Source organism: Callorhinus ursinus, unplaced genomic scaffold, assembly GCF_003265705.2.
Source record: "Callorhinus ursinus isolate GAN/ISIS: 27379988/994484 unplaced genomic scaffold, GSC_fseal_2.0 scaffold26, whole genome shotgun sequence".
Lineage (NCBI taxonomy): Eukaryota > Metazoa > Chordata > Mammalia > Carnivora > Otariidae > Callorhinus > Callorhinus ursinus.
Genome location: NW_027397088.1, coordinates 432,729 through 452,089, shown reverse-complemented (window position 1 = coordinate 452,089; position 19,361 = coordinate 432,729). Strand labels below are relative to the sequence as shown.

General features: G+C 46.4%; 1 protein-coding gene across 2 annotated transcripts; it reads right to left on the bottom strand.

The window, feature by feature from the left end:
* Nucleotides 1-1,670: 1,670 nt before the first annotated feature.
* Nucleotides 1,671-19,061, bottom strand: PPP1R10 (protein phosphatase 1 regulatory subunit 10). 2 transcript variants are annotated; one of them, XM_073877494.1, is made up of 20 exons: nt 18,940-19,061; nt 18,193-18,717; nt 11,920-12,037; nt 11,147-11,233; nt 10,853-10,988; nt 10,263-10,314; nt 8,030-8,107; nt 7,717-7,890; nt 7,398-7,503; nt 7,186-7,298; nt 6,509-6,609; nt 6,104-6,251; nt 5,645-5,803; nt 5,298-5,544; nt 5,041-5,104; nt 4,715-4,909; nt 4,443-4,575; nt 4,161-4,274; nt 3,207-4,007; nt 1,671-2,930 (listed from the first exon to the last, which is right to left on the bottom strand). In XM_073877494.1, the coding sequence occupies exons 3-20, from the start codon at nt 12,024-12,026 to the stop codon at nt 2,821-2,823; spliced, it is 2,925 nt and encodes a 974-aa protein (XP_073733595.1). In that variant the 5' UTR covers nt 12,027-12,037; nt 18,193-18,717; nt 18,940-19,061; the 3' UTR covers nt 1,671-2,820. The 2 variants fall into 2 exon arrangements, with proteins under 2 accessions (XP_073733595.1, XP_025746743.1); XM_025890958.2 differs by having other exon boundaries at nt 4,500-4,575; nt 18,940-19,060.
* Nucleotides 19,062-19,361: the final 300 nt, after the last annotated feature.

Below are 19,361 nucleotides of genomic sequence, written 5' to 3'. Positions count from 1 at the left end.
CTTTAAGTAATCTCTACCCCCATCGTGGGGCTCCAGCTCACAACCCCAAGCTCCAGAGTCGCACCTTCCCCTGACAGAGCCAGCCAGACACCACTACTTCATTCATATTTTACCTCTTAGTTTGGCTCTTACGTTAGGTGCTCTTCTCAGGTCCTGAGTGCACAGAGCCGCTATAGGCGGACTGAGCATAGTCTGGGCGGGCTGGGCAAAGGGAAAATAAAAATATGCTCCATTGGCCTTGCTCAATGTAAAGGAGGCCTGTGAAATTTAGGTTATTGCCCTCCTGTGGCCAATTCTGGAAACAGCAGTCGAGAAACTTGTGTTCTAAGTAATCTCCATGCCCAACATGGGGCTCCAACTCATGACCCCAAGATCGAGTCTCACATATGCTACTGAGCCTGCCAGATGCCCCAAAATGAGCTGTTTGTAGTCTTTTGTTTACCCAACCCAACATGGGGCTCAAAACTCTGACCTAGAGATCAAGTCACATGCTTTACTGACTGGGCCAGCCAGACGCCCCCTGAAGACCATTCTTCTTAACCCATGCCCCCATAGCCCCCCACCTTCCTCCCCAAAATGCACTATCCTTCTAATTTCTAGTTTCAAGAATAGCAGAAATTCCTATTTGAAGTTAATCCTATCCATGTTCTGATCTCCAAAACCTATCTCCAAGACCTTACACAACTAACACCTGTCCTTAAGAATCCAACATCATGGGGTGCCTGGGTGGCTGTCGTTAAGCATCTGCCTTCCGCTCAGATCATGATCCCGGGGTCCTGGGATCGAGCCCTGCATCAGGCTCTCCACTCTGTGGGAAGGAAGCCTGCTTCTCCCTTTCCCACTCCCCCTGCTTGTGTTCCCTCTCTTGCTGTCTCTCTGTCAAATAAATAAATAAAATCTTTAAAAAAAAAAAAAAAAAAAAAGGGAGCCTGGGTGGCTCAGTTGGTTAAGCGACTGCCTTCGGCTCAGGTCATGATCCTGGAGTCCCGGGATCGAGTCCCACATCGGGCTCCCTGCTCGGCAGGGAGTCTGCTTCTCCCTCTGACCCTCCCCCCTCTCATGTGCTCTCTCTCTCTCATTCTCTCTCTCAAATAAATAAAATCTTTAAAAAAAAAAAAAAAAAGAATCCGACATCATCAGGCAGTAGGCCTAGTGATGTCTGCTCCGCAGAGCCACTTTCTGGGGGGAAGAGCAGCCTACGCTGTTCTGCTTTTCTTCTTTGTCCACTGAAACTGCTCTTAAAAGGAGCCACCAGTTTTTCCTTCCCCCAGAAACTGCTCTTCGGAGTTTTCCCTCCTTCCACCCACCCTCACTTAAATTCCTTTCCTAGGCAACTCCACGGGGATGGTAGGTTCAACTAGAGGTGGAACGAATGTCCACCCACACCATCAGCAGCTCCAGCATTCTGTGAAAAGCTGTTTCCCTAGGTCCCAAGGATTGCTCAAAGAATGTTGACCCATGAGATTTACCCTGTACCTGTGGTCTTTTATGTTCACAGTATTCCTTCACCAGTATTTCACTTAACACCCACACTGACCTCACAGCAAAACAAATGTTAGCTACTCAAAGGGACTGAGTAACGGATTCCACAGAGGGTCGTACTAACGTACTTAAGGCAGCAGAGAATGGTTGTTTTTTTTTTTAAACAAAGAGCCCAAACACACTAGGGGTTAAATAAGCTGCTTCTCTTTCCACTGTTTATTATTAATGTACAAAATATACAAAACCAAAAGAAAAAAAATACTCATCCCTCAAATCCATCGTGGCTCTAACCCAAGACCCTGCACAAAAGCCAACCAATCCACTGTTTTCATAGAAAACAAACTGATGCCGAGACCTGGGAAGGAGAGGGCTGGGGAAGGGCACGTCAGCTTGCGGCACCCACCCAGGAAGGCACCTGGTGGGACTCAGAGGTGGCTGACAGGGCAAGGGAGCCAGAGGCCTCGCACCGACAAGGCTCCAGGTGGGGGCAGAGCGGCGCCAGCTCCTGAAGGCAGTGCGTGTAGTGTGACTGTCAGGCCCAGAATGTGGCCAAGTTGATGGAAAGCTGGTCTCACTGAAGTGTTTTACAGTTTCCAGAATGAGCTGCAGGCAAGGGTGGGCCGACACCACTAGCCTCACCCGTGCCAGCTGCAACTTCCACTGGATGCAGACGTGAATTGACCATCACTGAACCTAGCAGACCCATGACGCAGACCTGGGTGTTCACAGAAGGTTGCGAAGTCTTACTTGAGAAGAGACTCAATGGAAAGCCTGTGCCAGGGCAGAAGTGGGGATGATGTATTCCAGAACTCAAATCCAGCCTGATTGAGCCCTCTCAGTGCAGTGGGATATCTAATACCCCTTTTACCATCTCCCCACCCCATGAGAAGAATGAACTTGGCTGGGATGATTTCATAAGTGCAGCTGATCCCGTGTCAGTTCTGTGTGCATGTGGAGGACCCACAATAGGAGAGTAGAGGTGTTCTCCAGGATAACCAGCTTTAGGTTCTCAGGCATAAAGGGTAATACTGGAAAGGGGTTTGGGGTTATAGGGCACATCTCCTCAAAAAAATGAAGCCAACTGGGTCTTCTCTTCAGCAGTCCAGGGTACAGAATGTAGCCAGTCTCTCTCCTCCTCAGACTGGAGGAAAGTATGTACATCAATGCGCACCAGTGATCAGAAAACCCCCAGCAACCCAAGCAGGTGGGAACTGAGGGGGCCGGCTCCTCCTCAGCTGGGGACAGGGGAACGTGGGCCTCACAGAAGCCATAACAGGGTGGAAGGAGCAAGGCTGCAGTCCACAGGGGTGTGTGTGGGTGGGGCAGAGGCGGCGGTCCCTAGGGCAGGGGGGGCCCATTAACACCCGGGTGGTAGAAGGCACAGTTGTTCTCGTAGCGGCAGTTGCCCTTCATCATGAAATGTCGGCAAACAGGGCGGTTTGACATGTCTGTGGGAATGAGGGCGGAGTCGTTAGAACACGGCTAAGAGGCTGATGCCACCCTCGCACCCCATCCCCACCCCGTCCATAGCATCCTGAAAACTATCTTTCAGGGAGACATGGAATCTTACGGATTTGAGGAAAGGGCCAAGGGTAGCAACTGCCAGGCATACTGAACACAGGGTGATTTCATGTCTGGCCTAGCACACCCAGGGTAGTGATGCTCCCCCAACACTTGCAGGGGACACCAAAAGCCATGTAGTACCGAGCAGGAACCATTCTCACCTCCTCCATGGCTGTGGCCTCCATCGTGCCCTCGGTGGCCCCCTCCTCCGTGGCCAGGGCCATCATGGCCACGGTGCTCATGAGGTGGTGGCCCTCGATGGTCATGGCCTCGGTGACCAGGGACATCATGAGGCCGGTGGCCATGGGGCCCCCCATGTCCAGGACCTTCATGGGGGCGATGTCCACCACTTCCACCCATGCTCCCACCAGGGCCTTCATGGGGGCGATGTCCACCTCCAGCACCCATTCCTCCACCAGGACCTTCATGGGGGCGATGTCCACTGCCTCCACCCATGCCACTGCCAGGGCCTTCATGGGGTCGATGGCCACTTCCACTGCCCATGCCACCACCAGGGCCTTCATGGGGACGATGTCCCCCGCCTCCACCCATGCTACCGCCTGGGCCGTCGTGGGGCCGGTGCCCACCACCCATGCCGCTGCCAGGGCCTTCGTGGGGGCGGTGTCCGCTGCTGCTGCTCATGCCCCCACCAGGGCCTTCATGTGGACGATGCCCACCACCTCCAACCATGCCCCCACCAGGGCCCCCTCGTCCATTTGGGGGTCCTCCTCCAGAGCGACCTCCTCTGGCCCCCCGGAAGGGAGGAGGAGGAGGTGGTTCATTTCCTCCTCGGCCACCACGGCCTCTATGGTATGGTCCAGGACCTGGTCCTGGACCCCCCCGCATTGGGCCACCCCGCATGGGGTCACCTGGGCCATCCCAGAAGGGATCACCCCCTCGTGGAGGGGGTGGGGGACCCAAGAGACGTGGACCCACTGGCCCACCAGGGCCTCCATGAGGACCTGTGAGGGAAAAAAAGAGACAATATCAGCTACCTGTTACACTCAGGGACGGCGTCTCCCAGCCTAAACCACCTCCCACCTTTGGGTCAATCCTACACTATTACCAGGCCAAAATTAAAGCAGGTAAACCCATTCCAACCTCTCACCACTTACCTGGCATAGGTCCCCCAGGCCCAGGGGGGAAGTGTTGCATGGCCTTGGGGCCCCCAGGGCCTCCTGGTGGGAAACCATTGGCTATTGGACCAGGGCCTAAGAGTCCATGTGGCACTATTTAAAAAAAAAAAAAAAAAAAAAGTAGAGCAGGAGGATTCTAGAAGAGGCATGACTTCCTACTTAGATGTGCCTCTCTGGCCCTCTCAGACCAACTTGGCAGAGCAATGCTCTGTCCAGTCTTGCCCTCCCACCCAGCAGCAATACCCCTGGCTTCCCACTCACCCCCAACTCCACAGTAGGCTTCCTCCCCCGGGCCCCAGGGCTGGCCCTGGTGATTACCGAGCATCTGCTTGATCTTGTCTGAATAGTCTGGTTGCTTTAGCAGTTCCTCTGAGGGATGACTATTTGGGCTACCCTGTGAGGCAAGATGATTAAAGAGCAAGGTCAATAAAATGCAAAAGAGCCAGATGAGAAGGTAAGTGAGAAGATGAGTACTGGGGTAAAAAGAGAGGCAGATTCCAGAGAAAGTGGAGAAGAGGAAGGCATGCTCATACCATGATGGAGGTGAGGATCTCTTGGACATTGATGCCTCCTCCTCCAGGACCCTGGGGGCTCTTCCCAGCACCCATGCTTCCCATGAGATTGGCCAGGACAGGAGGCAACTTGGAGCCACCTGGCCCATCAGGTGAGCCACCAGCTCCTCCCGGCTCCAGGGTCTCAATATATGGGGTCTCATCCATGGAACACTCCTGCAAGAACAGAAGAACAATCAGGACTAACTTGAAAGAATGAAGAGACATTCCATTAGAAATGGAAATGAAATGTTGAAAGACTCATTAAAATCGATCACAATCTCCATCACCACATAGCGTGTGCTCACCTCATCTAGGGGGATGAGCTTCGGGGGGACAGGTTCATAGGGCTCAGGATCAGGTTCATGAGGACTATCAGGAATGTCACAGGTGATGGGGAGGAAAAAAAAAAAGAATGACAGTCAAATTACTTATTCAAGCCCTCACATTCCCTCCTAGCCTCCACCTGTGTCTGAATTACCCAGGGCATGTTCCCTTCAAGGGTCCAAGCACTTAACACAAACATGGTTCATGCCGCCCAGGGTGTGAACCATGTTTTGCTCACCTTTCCTTGTTTAGGAAGAGCTCCTGGAGGATTCCTTTCTCCCGCTCAGCCTGGATATATCGCTCCTGGCTGTTGCTTCCAGGGGTGACAAGGGGTGAGGGCAGAACCAGGGGCCGTGGGCACACCCAGGGCACCTTCTCCTCCATGTTGTCATGGCTCAGACGCCGGGCCGTCTCAAATGCATGTCGGTCTGACAGTATCTCTCGCTTAGCTGCCTCGCCAAAGTCCTTGATCTTATTCACATTTACTATTGGCAAGGAGAAAAAAGAGAAAAAATAAACACAACCCAGTCCTTTTTAAACTCTCTATACCCACTTTCTTTCTACACAAGAATCTTGACCGCTAACCTCGTTCAGTTTCATCCAGTTCAAAATAGAAATATTCTCTCAGTTTGCCCTCCTCCGGCCACGTCACAGTCTTCCTCTTCCTGCCTTTCCGGGTCAGCTGGCTAGGCTCTCCAGGACTCTCCACTGGCTTTGCATCCAGCGCTCCTGGCTCCAAAGAGGCTGTAAGCAGGAGAGGTTTCAGACCCAGATCCTTCCTTTTATTTTTTTTTTATTTTTTTTTTTAAAGATTTTTATTTATTCATTTGCGGGAGAGACAGAGAGAGAAGAAGCAGGGGGAAAGGCAGAGGGAGAGGGAGAAGCAGACTCCCTGCTTAACAAGGAGCCCGATGCGGGACTCGATCCCGGGACTCCAGGATCATGACCTGAGCCGGAGGCAGTCGCTTAACCAACTGAGCCACCCAGGCGCCCAGGTCCTTCCTTTTAGAAAACACCCAAACCTAAACCAATTTCTAGACTTACCTGTATCCATGAGCTCTGGGACTTCAACAGGGGGAACTGGGGTGCCTGGGCGGTCTGTGTCCATAGCCTCACAAAGAGGTGCTGGTTCTGGGGAAGAAGGTTTGGCTGTGCTTGGTTCTGTGCTCGCTTTGCCTTCAAATGGGCTTGGCTATTGAGAAAGAAAAAGAAGTTAATGAGCAGACATGAAAGCCAAGGTGAAGGTAAGGCAATTGGTCCAGGGTCCTAGACAGGATTCCCCATGAGTTCCTCTAAAGGAAGACTCTGCCCCCCACACTGCCGCCCCACACCCGCCCCACCCCAGTCCACATCTTGTTGTCCTCCCCAAACACTCGTAGCTGCTGGACCCTTCCTTCTACTTTAGTTTTGACACCCGGTCAAGTGACACCTACAGCCCAGGGCTCATACCTTGGCAGCTGTAGGTGACAGCACCTTCTTCTTCTTCTTAATTTTGATGCCTGGAACAGGGGCTGAATTGAGCGCATCCAGAAAGCCCAGGCCCTCCATCGCTACAAAAGGAAAAAGCATAAAAGGGAATCATCAGACCTCTTTCACAATCTTATTCCTATAGACAAAATCTGGGCAGTAAGTGGGCCAATGGAGACCCTGCCCCAACTGAGGACACAGTAAGTTCAAGGTGACCAGGAAGCATATGCTGGATTCATACAAGAAATTCTTGTTGTTCTTTTGTTTTTAAGTAATCTCTACAACCAATGTGGGTCTTGAACTCCCGACCTGGATAAAAAGAGTTGCATGCTCCTCCAACTGAGCCAGCCAGGTGCCCTTTCTTTTAAAGGCAGGCAACTTGAGGCTCTGAGTATGAATCAGAGCTCAGGTAACTGAAGAAGCCAGCCCCCGTGGACAGGACCGAATATCCCAAAGCTGGGAGTACCCCTAAATCAGTCACTGAATAGCACACCTCCATCCCTCATCTCTAAAATTACTTTTAAGTAATCCTATGAAAGGGGAGCTTCAGAGGTGCAAAAGTTAATTAAGACACCAAGAAATCCGTCCCCTACCACCCCCCAACATTCACTCCCATGAAGAGTTTGCTCCCGAAGTGTATTCCTCCACTTTAGACTCACGCTGTGGTGGGATGATCTTCACTTTGATCTCTTTGGTGGCATTCGGTGTGGTGTTCAGCGGCTTGTATTTCTTCTCTGCAGGGGGTGCAGCATCTCCTGGAGCAACTGTGGTGCTGTCAGAAGAGGAACTGTCAACATCTCTGACTCACCCCTTCTTTCTCCCTCATGTCCACAGACCTAACCCATGCAGAAACCCAGGAGGTGGTCCATACCTCTGACGCTTGAGGGGGATGGGTTTAAGATTGTACTTGTCAGAAACTACCACTGCACTGGCATTCTTCTTCACAGGCACCAAAGATGGGGTCTCCAGCTCTAGCCCTGTGGGAAGAAACATGCTGTTAGGGTTGAACTCACTCCCACTCTCTTAACTCTTCCTCCCTGGTCCAACCCTAAATCTTCATCCAGCCCAAGCTTCACCCGCCAATCTTCCCTCTTCCACATGTGTGCCCTATCATAAATCAGCTATTCTACTACAAGGTCCTAGGTGTACATCTGCCCACAGACCCTCCCAAGACCAGTAAACAGCCCTACCAGTGGAACGGAATTTGGCGTGACTGGGTGCCGTTGTTCGGAGAGACTTAGGTTTCTCTTTCTTCTTCTCTGGGGCCTCCTCAGCCCGGGTCTCAGTCTTCACCTCAGTCAAGGGTCGCTCAGGAGGGGTGGTTCGACTCTTCCCCTCTTCTTTACGTTTTTTCTTATCTTTCTCTGTTATGAAAAAACAAAGTAGAAAAGGATTTTACTTAAAGAGAAAGACTGTCAGAGGTGAAGCAGGCTAAAGACACTTGAAGGCCATGTCCCACTGGGAAAGAAATAAATACGAGGGATAAAAGACTAAGGAGCTTACCAGCAGGCTGGGTACTGCTCTGGGAGCGGATGACAGCCATCCAGTCACTGACAAGGACTGAAGCCAATTTCCGGAGCTCTGCAGGTAAGAATATAAGGGAAATGCCTAAGTAGCTAAAAACACTATTCTTCCAATAACAGAAAACAGAGATGTTTAAAGATACACTGTGAACATCTATGTAACAGAAAATGTAACCAAGAGTTTTAAGAACATGACACAGGCTCAAAAACCAAACTCTTCAAAATGGAACAATGAATCACATAGCAGTCTTCTATTCCAATCCAACTGGGGGCAGGGGGGAGGACGTTAATTATATACATAGTACATTATTAAAAAACTACATCAGTGTTAATAAATTAAAATTAAATTAAAAGAAACTGACAGTTTTTTACATGTATTTCATGCGGCTGTTATAACTTGAAGATTTTTATTCCTCCTTCATAGACAGACAGCAGCATAAAGATCAGAGTCAGAAAGCTAGAAAGCTGCAGAATGAAGCCAGTGCCAAACTAAAATCAGGAAAAAGGCAGGCAGGGTTCAAGTATCTGAAAAGCTAAGAACAGTATCACTCTATGTTGTCCTAAAGGCAAACAAAGTTTCAAGGAGGCAGATTTAGATCCATTTTTTTTTTTTTTTTAGATCCAGTTTACAAAAGATTTTCTAAGCCACCTTTCTTCCTAGATTGCTACTAGTGATAATGGCTTAAAAAAAAAAAAAAACAACAATTAAGTGTAGCTAAGGTGAAGAGCTTAAAGCAGACCACTTTAGGGATGGGGAAGGCTTTGTTTATTTGGATAAAAAAGATGGGTAGAGAATTTAAAGATAAAGGACAAAATGTTTTTCCAAATATATAGAAAAGAACAAAAACCTTTATAGCTCTTGCCTTTTGTACTTGGCAAATAACATCTCTTATCTATGGCATCCATCCTCTTGCCAACATTTCCACTTATAGACTCATTTAATAATGAAATTGTTGAAAACATTAAACCACAACTAGCAATTTCTATACTTAAGGCAACATGAACTCCAGTGCATCCCCAATACAGGGATATCCTAAAATCTTTTTGGACCAATTGATACTATGGTCTATTGAAACTTTAAGGTCTATAAGGAATGTACAAATTTCAGTATTCAAAGAAGTACTGAACAATTAAATCTATATTCAAAGGTGGCAGCACAACTGAGCTAACTGGAAAACAAGGGACACTATACCCAACAATAAAGAAACAAGAGACGAGCAATGATTTAATAGGAAATTCTATAGTATGTGTTACATTACAAATTATTATTCAAGATGCTGTGTAACGTCACAAATACAGAAGTGCTCAGTATCTAAAAAGACCTAAAACCGAGAATGAATACAACTAAAAGAACAGAAAGCTAGAAAATATTTTTTCACTTAAACACTATGAATTAAACACTTTATCTTGGTAAATATTCCCAGTGTTTTCTCCTACAGCTAAAGGAACTTCAGAAAGGCTTACCCAGGCCTACATGCTCCTTCCACACCAAACTGCCAAAGCCTCTTTCCAAAAGGACCTAGCACGCCATTCCCTTTAGACAAAAGAGTAAGCCTGTATTCTGATCAGGGGATCAGCTCCGCTAGAATACTGCTCACTTGTGGCCCACTAGTGTCTTCAGTAGTGGTTTGTGCCCTGGGTATAAACCCTTTTCTTCACTAAAGAAAAGGCTGTGACTTTCTGAAGCCAGGCCCTGTCTTTAAGCCAGAACTGTATGGCCCCTGCCAAGGGCTCCGATACGCTTTGTCTTAAGAAAAAGAAAGACTCTGTTGCTACCAAAGCTATGATCTACTCCAGCAGTCAGGAATCTTTCTGCCCATGTCCTAAACGAAGGTGTTTATTGGTAAAACTTTATGTCTATTGTTAGGAAAACACACACTGAAGGTCCCAGAATGTGCTATATTTATTTAGAAAAACAAAAGGAAATGATGATGACACTCTCTTGGATGACACTATTTTCTCCAAAGAATTTTAAGTGTATACCTTTTACACCAACAGATAGTAAGAATCAGCTTCTTGTTAAAATATGGGGTCTTGTCTCACATTCAGTAGCAGAGAAATGGACAAATCCCACTCGGAATTGAGAACAGGAAAGGGTGACGGGTTAGAGAGGCTCCATTTTTAAAAGAGGAAAGTAAAGTGAGGTAAGGAGGAGTGACGGGCAGTTCAAGGCAGATAATGAGGAGGCAGTCGTGAGGAAGGATGGCCCCTACCTTCATCCTCACTGGACTTGCTCAGCTGCTTCACCAGTTTGGCTGTGTTGTTCTACGAGAGATGGGGAGAAAGGTTAAGTACAAGGAGGAAAATGAGTCCTCTCGGAGCTAAGAACTGCACAAATTCCTGCACCATTTCTTTTTTGTGAGACTTTATTTTTAAGTCGTCTCTATACCCAAGCGTGTGGCTCAAACCCACAATCCCGAGATCAACAGTCGCACACTCCACCAACTGAGCCAGCTGGGTGCCCCGCCCATAACTTCTTAATGGTCCCTAACTGCGGCCACCACTACTGTAGTACTTTACCATTTACAAAACCTTTGTAGGCACAATCTTAACCTTAAAACAACCAATGTAGATAGGTACAATCATTCCCAACGACAGACAAGAAAACTGAGGCTCAAATACCCGAACTGCCCTAACCACACACCTATTAATGTACATAAACCAAGTCTTCTGATTCTAAATTCCTATTCTTTCTACCACTCTCCTGCACAGGCTCAAGAATGCAACCACATCACAGTCCGTGTATTTTATCTATTAGGCTAAAGCAAAAAGAAAGCACTAGTGTTGTAGAGACTTAAGGTACCTGCTTGAGATGGTCCACAGTGAGCGGGAGGTGCTGCAGGGTCAACAGAATTTGCTGCAAGAGGGGAATGTTGTTGGTTGTCTTTGAATAGGTCAGCCAATTGTTAAGCAGCTTGTAGCCACCAACATCAATAAACCTGCAGGCAGGTAAGAGAATCTGTAATGCCTTTCCTGGGTTTTGGAGTGCCATATCCCATAATCCTAGTCCCCCAACAATGACCTAGGAACCCCATGCCTCCCCTCACCCACCTTCTAAGTACATCTTCCCAGCCCAGCCACTCAGATCCCCACTTACTTGACCAATATTTCTGGTGACTGGGTCTGCAGGAGAATGTTCAAGTAAGTGCATCGACTCACCATCTTTCGTGCCTCCTTCATCAGGCTGTAGGAGAGAAATTAAGGTTAGAAATGGAGCAAGAGGCTCTTCTTTCAGCAGAAGCATCTCTGATCTGTGGGAGTGCCTAAAAATCCCTGATGACTTGGGACTTTGCCACAGAGTGGGAAGGTCACACAAGCCTCTCGGGGGATGGGATGGATCCAGAGTGAAATGGAATCTTATGAGAGGATGGAAGACAACTGAGGAGACACTGAAGTCTCTGATCTGGGGAGGTGAGCATCACTGCTTCTCTAACCCACAGGCCACACTTGATTCTGCTTCCCAGTGAAGTATCCTAGCACTAACAGCCATCCATTCATAGTCTGTTCAGGACTGGCTTAGTCTTTTTGCCTTCCCCTGGGAAACTGGAGGATCCCTGAAGGAAGACGGCAGTTTGGTTATATGGAATGTGATCCAAAACAGAACCAAGAATTCTGTCACCTGGCTCCCCTGCTCCCTTCCTTCCAAAGCATGACTTCCTCGAGACTGTGGATATCCAAACCCCGAAACCCCGAAACCCCGATTCCATTATGGCGAGGAACCAAGGGATCACCTTTTCCTAGCTAAAATTATTGGATACCAATCTTAGTCCACTCTTTCCCCTCCAAAAACACTCATTCTTGTCAGTCTTAAAGTCATATTACAACATACAGTATCCTCTGCTCAGTGAATCCAAAGATAAGCAGACTCACCTGAAGATCTTGGAAATCCCATCCACACTCTTGACTTCCCCATCTCGGTTAAGGAAGCTATCCAGGCCCTTGAGAAGCTCTTTGGGATCTATGGGACCCGAACCCATGATCGAGGTTTCTAAGACAAGGACAAAATAAACCCACAGGTTAAATGGGTGGCAAGCACAGTCCCACTATACCCTCTAATAAATTCCATTTCTACAGTTGACAAAATTTTGTGACTAATTATTCGATCTATATTCAACTACACTCACCATTTCCTAGGTAAGAAAAAAATCAACCATCACTACCACAAACGAAAAAAAGCCCTGGCAACTTAAGCACGGTGTTAATACAGGACTGAATGGGAAGACAATTAGACTGGAGGACTGGGCAGCACACCTTTCTCTCTCCCTCCCAGTTACATCCTTTCTAGATAGCTGAACTTCACTAAATTGTATTAGAGCTGAGTCAAGTTCCCATAACAAAACACTCAACATTCCAAGGTATTTCTGCTTATTGTTAAGGTCCTATTTCTTCTTAGCTGCTGATAAATAAGCTTGGGGGAAAAAAAAGCCTATAGCTTGATAAGAACTGGGACAATCTTGGACACTTGGGCTAAACGTCTTCTAAGATTAGTCAGTTCCTTTTTATCTTAGTCTGTTAAGAGTAACAGTCACCTCAAGCAGAATATGCTGTTTGCACCAGGAGACAATCAGCTGAAGTGGTAAGTGATAAAAACTTGAAAACATAATCTTTCCCTCAAGAGAGTTGTGGGTAGCTCCCAGAAATGGAAACAAATGGATATAAAGAAAATCAAGCAGGTACTCCTAAGCCATGAACAGAATCGTCACTCATTAACCAAATACTGCACAAATTTTATTGTTTTAAAGTTAAGAGGAAGACTGGTTTGTGATTTCAAAAGCAAAGATGCGAATTTGATTACTACTCCTCTCCAAAATCACACTACCATCCAAGATCCCCAAAAGAAAGGCCTGAAATTAGAAACCACGGAGCCAAAAAGAATGGAATAAAACTGGAAGCTGGAAAAATGCCATTAAATTTTAAGTAGCTACTTTAGACCAGGTTAGAAAAGGAGCTCATTAAAAGCTAACCTCCTGTTATGGGATAAAGTGTGAAGCAATTTCTAGGCCAAAACCCAAGGCAATTTACAATCAATGTGGCTCTGACTAGGATTTTTATGCCTCTAAACACAGGCCTCTGAGAACCGAAAAAGCAAGCTACCTCAGTAATATTTGCGTTTGGAATGTAAGATTAATGCTGGGTAGAAAGGAGGCAAGAAAAAAACAATTTCTTGCCTTCTGCTTATAGTACAGATAACAGACATGATCCCAGTAGAAGGGTGGGGAAATCAGTGTTTTACAAGCTGTGTTTTGTGCAGGAAAGAGAACAAGTTTCTTATAAAACAAACAAAAATTTGTTCTATTTGTTCTCAAATAAAAAGAAAAACAAGCATAACAATCTCAACCTTCTAGTCCTCCCAACAAAAAGGCCAATAAATTTCTAAAGAGATAGACCCTAACCACCTAGGGAAGCAGAAGCAGCAGCAGGGAAGAGGCTGGTTCTTGAGATCTGTGGGCTGAATACAGAGATGAGGTAAAAAATGCTGAGGTGGGCAACTCTGGGTTAAGTGTGCTATTGCGGCTGCTATGGAACCTCCACAAGGACAGGGAGAACCTGAGGTCAGAGGAGAAATACTGAAGTAGAATACTGGATAAGATTAGAGGCCCATGGGCCAAATCCACTGAAGTGTGGTGATTCTTAGAGACAGACACAGAGAGAAAGGCATTCTTCCCATGTAGTAAGACACCATAAAGGGATATAATATAGACACTATACCAAGAGATACACACAGAGACACAACAAAGGGATAAAACAGATTTCCCATCTATCAGAGACTGGAAAAGCAGTAAGTGACTCTAAATAATACGTATCATCAGCAACCACAATATACACAATGTGACAAAAAGACTTCAATTAAATTAACATCACTTCAAACCAGCACCACCGCCCCCACCAGGCCAAATACTGCTGACCTGATTCAAACCCAGAGTAGATATACATCACCTTGGAGAACTACCTTTTGCATATCCAAGTACGAGCTGAGCCAAAAGGACCTCTACCCCTACTTCCTTCAGAAACTCAAAAGAAGTGTCACCTGAGCTCAAATGTTCCTCTTCACGTAAGAGGGTGGGAAAGAAGAATAACCATCCCCAGAAAGAGACCAATGAGTACAAAGCTAAATTCTGTCCAGTGCCGTCTGCTGGGAATGGGACCCAGGGACAACTTTTTCATTCCCATTCACAAGCAAGAATAGTCAGGGGAAGCTAGAAGACAAAGCAGAAATGTTAAATATTCATTTCCCACTAGTATTTTTCCTATTATTTATATTTTGGAAATACAATTAATAGAACTAAGTTTCATCTCACAAGTACCAATCGTGACAAAATGTAAATGGGTTTTTTCATGGCTTTCCTAAAGGCAAATTAGTTCTGACTCATTTAAAATTAAGGACTCCAAGTGTCTTACAACCAAATTTCCTTACTTCGCAGCCAGTACATTTTGAAAGAAGCTACAAGGCACTCGAGTGGAAAGGAATGAAGAGCCTAAATTCCTGGCACAGGCCTACAGTGGAAAAGGCAGAGTTGACCAGGAAGGAGGGGCAGTAACCCAGTGTCAACATTACCTAGTGCTATCTGGAGCCTGGAACGAATGCTTAAGGAAGCTTTCTGGAAGCAAAAATAATCTAGGGCATGGTATGTTTGCTTTTAATTTCCTTGAAGACAGAACATACAGAAGGGGCGGGAGGGAGGGGAACCACCCCAGCCTTATCTCCAGCTCGTCCTAAGCTGTGTGTTCCTTCTCATGGAGGATTTTGTAGAGATGAGCACTACTGACACACACAAGGCACTGGGGAGTTTTCTACATTTCTTACCAGAGAGAAACTTAAAGTTCTTAAGTGACACCAACTCCTGCCTCCAAAATGAATTTTACTTGAGGGTTATTAAATTAACAGGGTGAAAAACATCTAGCTTGGTCATCCATACCCATCACCAAGAAAAAATAACTTAATTGGTTCAGGACAAAATCCCTATGCAAATCAGAGCCCTTTTAAAAACAATCATTAACACTCTTGTAACTAAGGAGGAAGGAGTCTGAATTTACCTTAACTTAGAAGCCTTAGCACTTCGGGAAATGAAAATGCTTTGTACCTGACCCCTGACATTCCACTTCCTTTTCTTGGGTGTTTGAGGTTATGTCCTAATATGACTCAGTGGACTGAATTAGGTCTCTCAGGTGATGCACAAGGTCTTACCTCTCCTAAGGAGTAAGCCCCTATCCCTCAAACTCATTTTGAAAACCTGGTACAGTGATCTCCCCAAAACCTTATCTGCCTCTCAGTGAGAATGTACAATCACCAGCGCCCCCCCAGCCCCAGCGAGAGATCCCAGAATTTAACTGGCCACAAACTATAAGGATCAGGTTCTCCGAGGTTCTCTGGATGGATGTGGTTTCCCTAGAAGACCTTGTTTCCCCATCTCCCATGTTAAGGAAGATCTTATTAGTCCCCCGTTCACTAGAGATCAGGAACCCCAATGGGTGGAACAGTCAGCTCCCAAGGAAGGTATGCTGCAGAGGCACATGGCAAACTGCTTAAAAGATAAAAAACTTGCGGTCAGTAGACATGTTGAAGAGTCCCTCCCACCCAATTCAGAAGTACTAATTTGAGAATCCGTACCCAGCAGAAAATTAGCCCTGAAGTCTCACCAAGTCACCAAAGGACAGCTGTACAAAATGGCTTTCCAATTCTGCCTAGAACCTCCACACTTCAAATCAGGACTTTAAAAAATGAAAAGTATATGGAAAGTCTGACAAAGATTTGACTTTGAAAAAGTTGGAGGAAGATAGAGAAGGGACAAGACACCCAATACCACCCTCAGATTGGGCATGGCTTGAACATGCACCCACTGCCAAAGCACTGCACGAGTTAAAAAATGAAGAAGACATTATTATTCTCCCATTAATGTTTTTAAAAGAATTTCTTTCTAAAGGGAAGGAAAAAGAAATTCAAAAAAGGTGGTTCTTTGGAAAAAAGAAATGAAGGTTGTGAAATGTAATACCAGAAAGGTTTTGCTTACCAGACACCGTAGCTCGCATCCCCCTGCCTTGAGTTTACAACTGCCGCCTCCTTTCCTATTCACTTCTCATCCTAGTACCAATGTAGAGGAGCTACGCAACTGGAGAACGTGACACAGCACTGAACACAAAGAGTTTATCCCCAAACCCAGAGGTGGGAATAAGGGTGATTTAAAAAGAAGTCCTGAAGTACCCACCCTCCCCCAGTCTCATTATACAAAGCGACCGAATGCAGGCCCAAGGACTAGTTCCTGAGCAGCAATGGCACAATTCAGTGTCATTAGGCCCCATTTGTCTATTCAAGTCACTTTCCCAAGTCCTCCTTTCCCCACTATCCCCCCCCCCGCACAGATCCACACACACACACACACACACACACCCACACCCACCCCAGAAGGCTCCCAGTCTTAAAGTATAGTTGGTTTGACTGTTTTCCACCCCTAGCAACTGAAGCGGGGAAAACTTCCAAGCAGTTGTGATGAGTGAAGGAAGGTGAAATTAAAAGCAACAGGCTCTGATTGTTAAATATAAAAACTAGAGCTGCCCAGGAGATGGACAACTTCAAGACCTAATTCCTATAAGCTTTTTCCCTTTAAGATTATAAAAGATAGTCTAAAGAAAAGGTCTTTTCCTGTCTAGCAGCAGCGTGCACAGGAGGCCAGAAAGCATCTGCTCAGGGGTGGAGTTTCAAGAGGGTGGAGAGGAAGAAAGCTGATTACATCACCTTTCCATGCTGCTCCTCCCCCTTGACCAAGTTTCTAGGGCGGCCCTAAGCTCGGGATGGCAAAAGGGGGAGAAAAAAACAACAAAGAAGCAGGACGACGCCATTTTGTAATGGAGAAGAGGAAAACTTAAAAAAAGCTATCCCCGGCACTGCCGGCAGCTAGTTACATCAAAAAAACACCCCTTTTCAGTAAAATACCCCAAACCAGCACCCATCCTGAATGGTCTTTGACCTAATTTGAGTAAGAGAGTTGTGAAAATAAAACCAATTAAAATATTTAAAAGAACAACTTTCTGCGGGGAAGAATTGAATTTGCAATTGAGGTTCAACCTGCTACCATCGACCACCCCCATCCTCCCTATAAAGGGAAAGGGGGGAGGATTTGGACCCCTCTCAACAAATAGGGTTGAGGTGGGAGGACAGGAGAAAAATGGGCCAAGACACAACCTGCAACGCCGCTTGGAAGACAAAAGGACAAGGAAAAGTCGCCATATTGAAGCAGGGAAGAAAAAAATTCCTTTTAACGACACAAATCTTTTAGAAAGCTAGCATTCAATTGCACTAAATGGCTTTTAAAATTATACTCCTGAATTCCACATTTCCCAACCTTTCCACCCCCTATCAGACTGTATTACCACCCACCAATACGTATCAAGTTAAAATGTTAATCATTTTGCTCTTAAATAACCTATGCAACCTGCAACAATTACAAAACATTCTTTACCTCCCCATTATCTTTTATGTACTGGCACTAAGATTATATTTTGTACTGAATAGTGTCTTGCAATCTTTATTCCTAGATTGCCACCTATTTTAACCACACAAATATACCCCAAGCAAATTACATTAAAATTGAGAGGATTTAACAATCATTTAAAAAGTCATAGCCAGTTATTATCTCTGCCCATCTCCTTACCCTGCAATCTTTATGTACAGATTGCTTATTAATCTGGCAAATTGAAAGGCGCCCTGCTTGTCTCACACACAAAGAAGTGGGACTTCTGGGCCACAAGATCCACCATCTTTTGTATGTGAGCTCATTAACCCTTTTGAAGACTGCTAACAAGAGGAAGTTAACCATTCCTCCTTATAAAAAGCAAACACTTATGGCTTTGGCAGTCTGGAAATTGGCTGGATTACGAAGGGTTAACCATCAAAATCCTCACTTGCTGGCCCTCCCTCCACCCTTTCCTTTCCTGCAGCAGGGCAGGAAGGTAGGTGGTAGGGGAGAGAGAACAAGACTGTTTTAAGACCAAAGGCCCTTTTTTAATGGAGATTAAGTGACCGGCTTGGTCCTTCTCCAGTTCTATTTTGTTCTATTGGCTCATTTCTTCCTCTCATTATTTTTGGTTTCACAACGGGAAACGTTGATTTCTTGTTGCAAGGCTGGTTTTGGAAAATTCGACACTTACTATCCAATTTTTTTGCGACGTCAGCACCTCGGGCTCAGGGGGGGAGGGGGTTAAAATTTTGGAGAAAAAAAATAAAACAACCAACCAGGACCCAAAACTCAATTATTTGGGGGGCCTCATTGGATCAAAAAGTCTCTTAAAAAAATGAAGGCCAACTCAGTATTCATTTTCCCCCCACCCAACTCCATTTAGGGAGGGGGGTCGTAGAAAAAAAGTTCTGAGTGGATTCAAAAAAGTAAACGCTGGATGAGTGAATTTGGGTGGGTTTGGGATGGGTGGGTGGTTGATTATTTTTGAAGTTATGTGGTGACGGTCCTTCGGCCACAGATTTCAAGTCCCATGCAGCGTGGGCTGGTGGGGTGGGCAAGATAGGTGGGAAGGGGCAGAAGACACAAGTGGTTGGGCTGGTGGCTGCTGTTTTCCCTTTCCCCCCTCTCAGGATCCTTTCAAGGGCTTAGATGGTGCTGCGGCTTGTTTCTTTTTTTTCCTCGTGGCCGGCCTGTCTTTCTCCGAGAAAATTCAAACCTGGGATAAAAGGAACACAAGGGAGAAAGATGTAATCAAGACGGGTTGCTTTAAACACCCTAAGTACCATATTTGTTGTCTCCGAACACCTCCATGTCCCATCCCGAACACAGCCGCCTTCTATGAGCCATGGTCCTTAACAGAACCCACGCCTAACCCCTGCCCCAGTCCAACGATTTTAACAAAACTTTACCCTCCAACCGACAAAACACCCAAACTTACCTCTAAACGAACCCCAGAATGGCGGCTGCCTGCTCGGGCGGAGTCTTTTATACCCAGACGCCGCCCAACGCGCCCAAACATGCTAGTGAAACGCCCTTGTCGCGAGACATTGTGCGCGAGGCGTGAATTCATTGGCCAACCCGAAAGACAACTCGCTAGATGATTGGCTATCCTTCCTTCACCTTCGCTCAGCCCCTTCCCCCCAGTACCTTCTTCCGCCTCCTTCCTGGCCCCCCCCACAAGCGCGTGACCGAAGAGCCTAGCACCTCCCTTTCCTCTGCTTCCACCACTTCCGTCCTCGAGAACACTTCTCACCCTGGTTGGTAGAACCGGGTCGGCGCATGCGCATTGAGAAGATGTCGGTAGAAATCCCCTTCAAAATTGCTTAAAATGCAAGCTCTAAGTATGAGATCTAGAAGTCG

What these genes read in the sequence shown, in the direction of transcription:
- PPP1R10 (XM_073877494.1), bottom strand. Translation starts at nt 12,026, where the DNA reads ATGGGTTCGGGTCCCATAGATCCCAAAGAGCTTCTCAAGGGCCTGGAT. An exon ending in AGATCCTCACCTCCATCATG is followed by an intron (nt 4,576 to 4,714) that starts GTATGAGCATGC and finishes CTTGCCTCACAG; the next exon opens with GGTAGCCCAAATAGTCATCC. An exon ending in AGGCCACAGCCATGGAGGAG is followed by an intron (nt 2,931 to 3,206) that starts GTGAGAATGGTT and finishes TCATTCCCACAG; the next exon opens with ACATGTCAAACCGCCCTGTT.